Source organism: Mesoplodon mirus (genome assembly GCF_964341445.2).
Source record: "Mesoplodon mirus genome assembly, chromosome: 11".
Taxonomy (NCBI): Eukaryota; Metazoa; Chordata; class Mammalia; order Artiodactyla; family Ziphiidae; genus Mesoplodon; species Mesoplodon mirus.
In genome coordinates this window covers 85777550-85787064 of record NC_138987.1, presented here as the reverse complement: position 1 = coordinate 85787064, position 9515 = coordinate 85777550, and the positions used below count along the sequence as shown (strand labels likewise).

Here is a 9515-nt window from a genome sequence, read left to right as displayed (position 1 = left end):
ATGGAATAGGAGTTTTGATTTCTAGTTAGATTCAATTATGTTCATGTGGAAACATGCTAGAATTGAACTCAGTTGTTGTTGTTTTCCAATTTCACAGATGTCCCTGCTTAAAATTTTAGCGTAATTTTCCTAATACTAGTTATGCTTACACTATACAATTTGAGAAAAATAAAATTCAATATTTAAAAATAAACAACAGAACGAAACAAAACTAAGCAGTTTTTGTCTCAGGCTTCTTACCTGGTGCAGTTAAAAAAAAAATCAAAGAGAGAGAGAGAGAGAGAGAGAGAAAGAGAGAGAGAGAGAGAAAGAGAGAAAGGAAAAACACAATTTTGGGGCCCCCTGCCCATTCTATCACATTTCAAGAGTGAACAATAGAAACAGAGACAACTGTGGTGTCACCCGCTAAGTATTTCATAAAGCATCGTTCCTTGGTCCACTTTCATATTCAAGGTCTATTACTATTAACGTAATTCTTGGGTTCCAAATTGAGAGAAATGAGAGCATTTCCCCTACATAACTTAAGCCTATCTCTGCGAATACTGCATGGATGAAACAAGTGAGCCAAGAACCCTCCACCTTGTGTGTTACTGTTTATTGACACAGAAAGTGCTGCTGTTGGAATAGGCATATCATTTAGTGCATTAAGATAAAGAAGGACAAATTATTGTGTTCCAGCTCTGTTTCAGTCTGTGCCCTGTAGAAACTCTTCAACATCTTATCAAAGACTTTCTGGGGGTTGTGTTGTTGTCAGGATTCCGACGTGTTCTGATTTCCTTCTGGAGTCATAAATTGCACCTTGGGCACCATGAGGGATGAATTGTTCCGGCGGATGGAATTATTCCTCCTCATGGAATTGTTTCTTCTCATGGAATTGCGCTTCCTCAGAGAATTCTGGTGGGACAGTTCACTCTTCTGGAGGGTCTGGATAAGAATGGAAGGCTTTTCGTCCAGCTCTCGGGCGCTGCACCTCGGAGCCGCTACTTTCACGGTGTTGCCAAATTTGGAGTAATCCACGGAATACACGCCTTCCTCCTCGGTTACGATGGACACGAAGCGATGGCCCCATTGGATCTCCTCAGCGATGTAGGAGGTTCTCGCTTGGGTGGTAATGCCAGTAGTTTCGACCACTCCTTCCAGAATCACGATGACCTCCAGGTCTTGGTTGGCAAGGTCGGTGGCGGAGATATCATACAAGGGGCTGCGCTTGTCAATCACGTGGCAGATGATCAAAGGGGCCACCAGAAAAATGTTATTACTCTCAAGGGGGTTATCAACGGGAATGTCTAGTTGGTGAATAGGCACCACCTCCCCTTCGGGTGTCGTGGTTTTCTTGACCACCTGGATGCGCACTGATGCACTAATGATCATGCTTTTCCTTAGGTCGCCCACGCGGAACATGAAACACAGTTTGCCATTTCGGACTGCGATCACCGCATGGCGGCTGAAAATCAAGGTTTCTGCCCTTCTGTGAGCCTGGGCTGTTTTCATGAATATGCAGCCCAACATGACTGCATTGATGATCAAACCCACAATGTTCTGGAGAATCAGGACTGTGATGGCCAGAGGGCATTCCTCTGTCATCATTCTCCCGCCAAACCCAATTGTCACTTGAACTTCAATGGAGAAGAGGAAAGCAGAGGTGAAAGACCTGTAAGAAATGAGACCAGAAAACAATGCCATTGGATCAGATTTTGAATCACGAAATAACAGGCTAAGTTGAATTTTGCGTTTTCTTCCTCCAAAGGCTATTTAAAAAAAAAATTTATTAAAGTATAGTTGCTTTACAATGTCGTGTTAGTTGTTTCAGGTGTACAGCAAAGTGAAGTATATATATATGTGTATACACACACACACACACACACACATATTCTTTTTCAGATTCTTTCCATTACAGGTTATTATAAGATATTGAGTAGATTTCCCTGGGCTATACAGTAGGTCCTTTTTGGTTATCCATTTTATATATAGTAGTGTGTATACGTTAATCCCAAACTCCTTATTTATCCCTCCCTCACCCTTTCCCCTTTGGTAACCATAAGTTTGTTTCCTATGTCTGTGACTCTATTTCTGTTTTGTAAATAAGTTCATTTCTATCATTTTTTAAGATTCCACATATAAGGGATATCACATGATATTTGTCTTTCTCTGTCTGATTTACTTCATTTAGTATGATAATCTGTAGGTCCATCCATGTTGCTGCAAATGCCATTATTTCATTCTTTTTATGGCCGAGTAATATTCCATTGTGTGTATATATCTATCTAGATATAGATAAAGATATAGATATATATACACACCACATCTTCTTTATCCATTCACTTGTTGATGTCCAAAGGCTATTTTTTAAAAAATATTTATTTATTATCTTTGGCTGCGTTGGGTCTTCATTGCTGCACGCGGGCTTTCTCTAGCTGCGGCGAGCGGGGGCTACTCTTTGTTGCAGTGTGTGGGTTTCTCATCATGGTGGCTTCTCGTTGCAGAGCATGGGCTTTAGAGCGCAGGCTCAGTAGTTGTGGTGCATGGGCTCAGTTGCTCCATGGCATGTGGCATCTTTTCGGACCAGGGGTCAAACCCATGTCCCCTGCATTGGCAGGCAGATTCTTAACCACTGCGCCACCAGGGAAGTCCCAGGTCCAAAGGTTGTTAAAGGCTTTTAGAAAGGCTCTCCAACTTAATGTATCAAATGTCCAGTTCTAAACACAAGCACTTGTTCATTCTCTCCCTCTCTCTCTCTCTCTGCATGCATCTACCTCCAGGTTTCTGGGATACACTTCTATTAATGTTTTCAAATCATGTAATGATCGGCCTGTTTATGTGAAAACATTAAAATAATACCTAGACATATTTATATTTATAGGCTTATTTTACTTTGAGAAATTTTCTTCCAGGTTGATGTCTATTATTTATTGCCTGTCTGTGTTTAAGTGACTTGAGTCATATGGGAAGTACTGAGTAATAAGTGAACTTTTTATTATTTACAACCTTTAAAGTTGTACTCCCTAACAAACACTGATTGTGTACCTTATATAGAGAAAGCACAGTGCTAAAGAGTGGTACAAAGCACATCATTCAAGAATACTAGTATTTTTAATTGAAAAAAACCACGTTGTGCCATTTGGAATGAAACATGTTTTCTTACTGATTGTCTCATTTTGTCCTCTAAGAGATCTAGATAATACTGAAGTTATTAAAGGAAGGATTTGAGGTAGAGATAGATAAGTGACTGTGTCAAGATTACATAATTAATAAGAACATGAATTCTCTTAATTCTGGCCTAGTCTCTGAAAGAAGCACAGGGAAGGGGCCAACAAGTGTCAGGGTTTTCTTGGGGAGCTTTTTCAAACTGCACTCTCTTCCTTATCTCAGTGTAAACCCTGATTTGGTAGTTTAGGGTGGACCTGGATAAAACTTTTGAAAAGTTTGTAGATAATTCTGTTTTATCTCCCCTGATTGAGAAGCACCACATTTGGTTATTCTTATCACTAAAATTATTCATTTAACTACATATCCTACACTGCTGTGGTTTCTTAATAGAAACAGTCATAGTCTTGTGTTTGCCCTATACCCCAACTTCAAACTTTTCTAATTTTATAGACAAGAGACCATCTGTCAAAGTATTAGCTGTGTATTAATGCCACACACAATGAGAGACCAAATATTAAATATTTGAATACTAAGTTAAGTACTGCTCTTTGTCAGGACACCGTGAATGGTAGGCAAGCACAAGCAGGTGATTTTTTTCTATTCAGGTTCATAATCAGGGATTTTTATTTTTTATTTTTTTAATTGAAACATAGTTGATTCTTTTAATTAACTTTTAAATGGAGTGTGAAAATTGCCTTTCTTACCCCTTTTGTTGCTAAAACGATTCATGAAAAGCAATGATTGCTTTTTGCACTAGCTACACATGAGCTAATACTGAATGATCCAAAAACATGGCAAAGAATAAGAAAAGACTGCAGTGAAGGGGCACAGATACAGCACTGATTTCTAATTATACATGCTTCAGGGAGCAGCGTAATGATGAATATGCTCAGATGTTTCATTTTAACGGCTTAAGATATCATTCATGTGCCATATTGTGTATGTTGTTTATTTTATGAAAGATCTTACTTCCAAACATTATATTGTGCAGGACCCAGGCTTTTATGAACACCTGTCATGCTAAACAACCTCAAGAGATGAAAGTGTTTAACTGCTCATTTGTTCTTCTACAGAGGGAGTGAGGCTGAATTAGAAGAGGAAATATGTTGGTTTATTTTCTGACTCATGTTAGAAAGTCATCCACGTGAAAGGGAAAGTGAGCCAGCCTGGAAGGAGAATGTTAAATGTTATTTGGATACACTGGAGAATATTCATTATAATCAGTTGTTTTCGGTTCTGATGACAAGGTGAGACACTGAACTTAGGAAAGGAAAGGAAAGGAAATGCAAAGAATTAGACATATTATTAATCATCTTTTAAATCCCCTTTGGGAGAGAATAGAGATTTTTCTGTTTCTATTTTTTTTTTTTTTTTTTTTTTTGGTGAAAAAGTATTATGTACGGTTGGTTAAGATTAAATTGTATGTTGCATTGAAGTATAAATAGTACCACAATGTTAACATAAAACCAGTAAGATTTTAACCTTACAAGATGTCCAATAATATTTTTTTAGGTAAGAGGTGCAATTTAAAATGCTAAGATTAAATCAACTATATTTTAATAAAAAAATTTTAAAAAAGAAATATGCTTTAGAGAATCACCTAATGAAAAATAAATAAATAAAATGCTAAAACTGTCATACTGATAAATTCAAGTGTGTCTCCTTGTATCTGCGATGCCATTTCTCATAGTGAATTGAATGTTCAAACCAGCAGGAATCCATCAGGGGGATAAACATGCCTCAGAACACCTCTTGTTGAACAATAACAGCTAGCAGTAAAACAGCTTTTAATAACCAATGCACTCTGTCAAGTTCTGTTACAAAATCATTGAAAATATCTCACTTTTGATGACATATCTTTAATAAATTGCTTAATGACTTTTTTCCCACAGGAAAAGCCAATATATTTGTCTTGTGAATAAAATCTGTCCTTTATTTTTCTGAGGTTTATCATTTCTGTTTCTTTTATCTCTTTTTATGTGTATCTACTTCATGTTTATTAAAAATGTACCTTGATAGGAAAATGATTCACCAACATCAGTGCCAATAAATTTCTTAAAGAGAAATATTATAGATAATGATATCTGACCTACATATACCTGTTAAACACAGTATTTTGTTCCTTTATATTTGGTGTACTGATGATCACCTACATTCTTCACCTATATTTTCCTTGAGACAAAAGTTTGTGGCAAGTTTAAGACAAGAAAACAATATTTAACTCTATGGTAAAGGCAATGGATCTATTCAATTTGTTTTTCTCCTCAGAATCTGAGCTGAAATCTGTGGCATGTGATCTCTACAACAAATACCGCAACCTCCCTTGATAATCTGGCATTGCAACTATTCAGGGAATGGAAGGATGGACAAGTTTACAGTCTGAGTTTCTGCTTCTTTTCAGGGTTATCAAAGGTCTTATTCTTTACAGTTTCCTGGAAGAATCGTGCTTGCTCAGTTGCTTTGCTTTATGAATTATGTGAATTTGGAATATTATTGAGAAAAGGTCCTGGAAAAGTTGCTAGTGTGACTACTAATGTTTCGCTGCAGAGTGCGTATTTTTGCAATTGATATTACCTATTTCCATCTTCCAACAAAACAAGAGACAAATCACTCCAAGTAAATGTTCTTAGGCCATGTGAAACTATGAGAGGAGAATCACTGAAATCAAATTCACTTTACTTATCTTTGAAATATTTACGATATAAGAGAAAAAAGCAAAATTAGGGCAATCTAAGAACTGTCTTCCTATCCTACTAAAACTTTTAGAGAAAACAACACTAAGTCACTTCTACATAATCTCTTCCATTAAAAATTTGGACCAATCTCCATTAAAAATATTTTTTTTCTAGTTCTGAATCTTAGCATAACTTCTAATTTTGGAATTCAATGCAAGCAATCAGTTATTTAAGATAATCTTGATAAAGAAGGGCTTATGTTTACTTCATTTCTGGTGGATTAAAAAATTTTTTTTTTATCTAGAACACCTCTTACCAGTGTTTGCCCATTTTTCTAATTATTTCTGAAAATGTCACTGGTAAGAGAAGTTGTGGAAAAACATTACTAGCATTTGCACAATATTTTTTTTGATCAGAGATATTGCCTTGTGGATACTGGAACTATGGACAGCAGCTTTTTCAGACTGAAAACTCAGTATGTGGTTTTTTTTGAGGAAGGCGCTCTGTGGAATCCTTTGAACCACAACCATTTTTAAATAACTGGTATAATATTTTCAAGGCCAGCTCAAAGGATTGAAGTGCTACATTTTCAAAGACTCGTCATCCGTAAAGCTGCCTCTGAAAAGATTTTTAATACATTGGATTGGTTTTGTTGTTGTTGCTTTTGTTATGTTTTTACTGTTTTTGCTTCTGAAGGTACTGAAACAAACTCCTTAGTTCACTTGCAACAAAATAACAGTGAAGAGAGAAAGGACAGTTGCATCTTTTTTTCTGTACTGTTTTCCACCCCTGCCTCATCCCGCTGCATTCTTACCTGACATTAGTCACACACACGGTGGACTCCAAGCCACTTTTCTCCATCCCACTTTTCTCCATGTAAGCATAGATGTCCCCGTGGGCAAAGGCCACCAGCCACCACATGATGGCGAAGAGCAGCCAGCTGCAGAGGAACGACATGGTAAAGATGACCAGGGTGTGGCGCCATTTCAGGTCCACCAAGGTAGTGAAGATGTCCTGGAGGAAGCGTCCTTGCTCCCGAATGTTCTTGTGCGCCAGGTTGCAGGCCCCGCTCTTGGCGATGAAGCGGGCCTTGGGCAGGCGGTCCCTGATGCGCGGTTTGCGCAAGTTTTCCGCGGCGATGCGCGCCAGCACATACTCCTCGGGGATGATGCTCTTTCTGGCCAACATCGTCCCGTCACCATAGCCAGCCTATGCACCTGTCTCCGACCTGCCTCTCCTCCCCTCGAGACCCGTCCTGCAGGAGGGAAACGAAGATTAAAAACGTTTCCCCCTATTTTCCTCACCTCTTCAGTCCTTGCATGTAGGGGTGTGTCTATACATTCCAGGTGACGTGCAAAGCTAAAGGTATGACCTTATTAATCTAAACACGAGCCTAGTTAGTGCTTGAGTCCTTGGATCCCGGAAAAATTACTTGATCTGAACCAGAACTGTTTTAATATTCCTTATCGTTTTGAACACATAAGAGCACAGCCTTAGTTAAACAAAACCAAGAGCCTTCCTGTAAACAGCAGCCTCAGTGATAATTCTGAAATTACCCACGTCTGTAGATTAGTGCAAGGATACCAGCACGCGACGTCTATGAGGAAAATTAAGGATGTATTTACTAAACTATTCACATGATGTAGCAATATTAAAAGTAAAGAGGGGAAATTCTCTTTCTGTTATTTTAAGAAATAGGCAAAGGCCGTGAGCTCCTGCGCAGTATAAATGTGTCTTGTAATTCGACAAACTAATAATAAGCAATGTGCTATGTAACCTGAAAATTACGTAGAGGTATTTTAAATTTGAAAGAAGTGTGAGTTGCATTTTTTTTTTTTAATCCCACTGGAACTCATAATGTAATAGCTTGAAAACTTCTTGACGACGAAGGGATCAAACATACAAGCTGCAGGAAAAACCCCGGATAATAGCCTGCGGGCTACGGATAGAGTCAGTTAAAAGTGTGTGCCCCGAAATTCCATCCGACGCTGTCAACCTCGCCCGTGTTCTGCATTTTCAATCGTTTGCGGGGACGCATTCAGCCTCCCCCTCCCCTCCGTTTAGAGGAGCGTTGAAACTTACAGACTCTGGCGAGCGAGAGCCGCGGCCGCACCTCCCCGCACACGCCGGCCGACCGCGGGCGGGTCCCTCGCTGTCCCATCTCCGGGCGAGGGAGCGGGGACCGCGACTGCCGAAGGGACAGATCCGGGGGCCGCGCGTCCTAGGGAGAAGAGTTAAAATAATAAAAGGTGCAGTTGAATCTGAACGCGGGGAGGGCTGGAGGAAGGGGGATGGGTGTCGCTCTTCCCCTCCCCCTGCTCGGCTCTATCCCTTGGCCGCTGCCGACGGCGGAGGAGAGGCTTGGGGAGAGGAGCTGGGGCGTGATGCTCCACAAATCAGCCTCCCACTTAGGGGTTTGACGCGCGCCAGACCTCTGAGGCCGAAATTGCAGAGATGAGGGAGGGAGGGGGTGGGGGAGAGGCGAGTCCCGGGGAGGTAGGGAGCCCGCAAGAGGGAGGGGCGACGGGGGGTGGAGGGCGGGGCCTGTAGAACCAGCCCTTTTCCCAGTAGCTGCGACCCCCTGCAGCCAGCGTGACACGCATGTCTTTAAAAGGCTCCCAGCTCCGGGGAGTTCACTGACGTAAAGAGATTTTTTTTTTTTTAAACCTGGGTAGATAACTGTGCTACTTCAGGTTATATAAAACCAGATATAGAGATCAGAAAATAGTCTTCTGACGCATCCAGGCTGCGTGCACACATACTGATTTACATTAAATTTCCATCTAGTAGGGGTGATAAGTGGAAGAAGTGTTCTGAAACCCACTTCGTATTGACATATTTCTTCACCAGCCAAAACTGGTTCTCAGGGAATTAAATACACACACAAACACACAACTACGACCAAAAAAAAAAAAAAAAAGTGGAAGAAGAAAACCGCTCGAAGTCTCTTCCAATAAAAAAATTTTACCCCGAACAGGGACTGCAGTCAACACTTCAGAACTCAAACCGTCATTCTTCGGTAATTGGTGGCTTTCTGAAATGTGGCAGCTTCTCGGTCTTGTCTAGATGGCCTCAATGATAAAACAGAGCAATTGCGCACAAGAAAGTTATACAGTAAATATCTTTCTGTAGCTTTTTGAAAAGGAGCCAGCAAAGACAAATGTGCTTTCTCCCACAGGTCAGGCCTCCTGATTTGGCACTTGTGTTAATGGAAACTTTAATTCTTGGAAATTTCATGTATTTTCCAAGACTTAGGACAGAAAGCATATGGAGCATAAACAATGTGTTCATTTAATTACCAAGAGACCTAAAATTAGCCTTTGATGAAGGCAAATGAAGAATCATTTTTCCCCCTTGCAGATAGAGCTGCTTAACCCCTTCAATTTGAGCCTGGGGATCCTCGTCTGTTAGTGGTAGCTCTCTCCTCTACTGTTGTGAATTTTTACAGTAATTTATGTGGCAGTATTACTACAAGTGTGTGGGGATCACATTGTACAGTTAATCCCCTCATCATTCCATTTTAGAATTGTTTGGTGTACGATTTATTCCCTATTATTTTAGCTGGGGGAATATTCATCGAACACCTATTTGAGGAAGGGATATATATATATATATATATATATATATATATATATATATATCATAGTTGCTGTTCTTAAGAGGTAGACAGTTGTAGTAAGAGACATGGATTTG

The 9515-nt window shown here is 39.9% G+C and overlaps 1 protein-coding gene across 1 annotated transcript; it reads right to left on the bottom strand.

The window, feature by feature from the left end:
• Positions 1-580: 580 nt before the first annotated feature.
• On the bottom strand, positions 581-8844 carry KCNJ8 (potassium inwardly rectifying channel subfamily J member 8). The gene is made up of 3 exons (XM_082635834.1): positions 7905-8844; positions 6637-7077; positions 581-1651 (listed from the first exon to the last, which is right to left on the bottom strand). Exons 2-3 carry the CDS (start codon positions 7008-7010, stop codon positions 751-753), a joined length of 1275 nt encoding a protein of 424 aa, XP_082491960.1. The 5' UTR covers positions 7011-7077; positions 7905-8844; the 3' UTR covers positions 581-750.
• Positions 8845-9515: the final 671 nt, after the last annotated feature.

Excerpts from the sequence above, each read along its gene's own strand:
- KCNJ8 (XM_082635834.1), bottom strand. The coding sequence starts at position 7,010 with ATGTTGGCCAGAAAGAGCATCATCCCCGAGGAGTATGTGCTGGCGCGC. Across the intron at positions 1,652-6,636 it reads GTGTGTGTGACTAATGTCAG|GTCTTTCACCTCTGCTTTCC; the intron begins GTAAGAATGCAG and ends CATTTCTTACAG.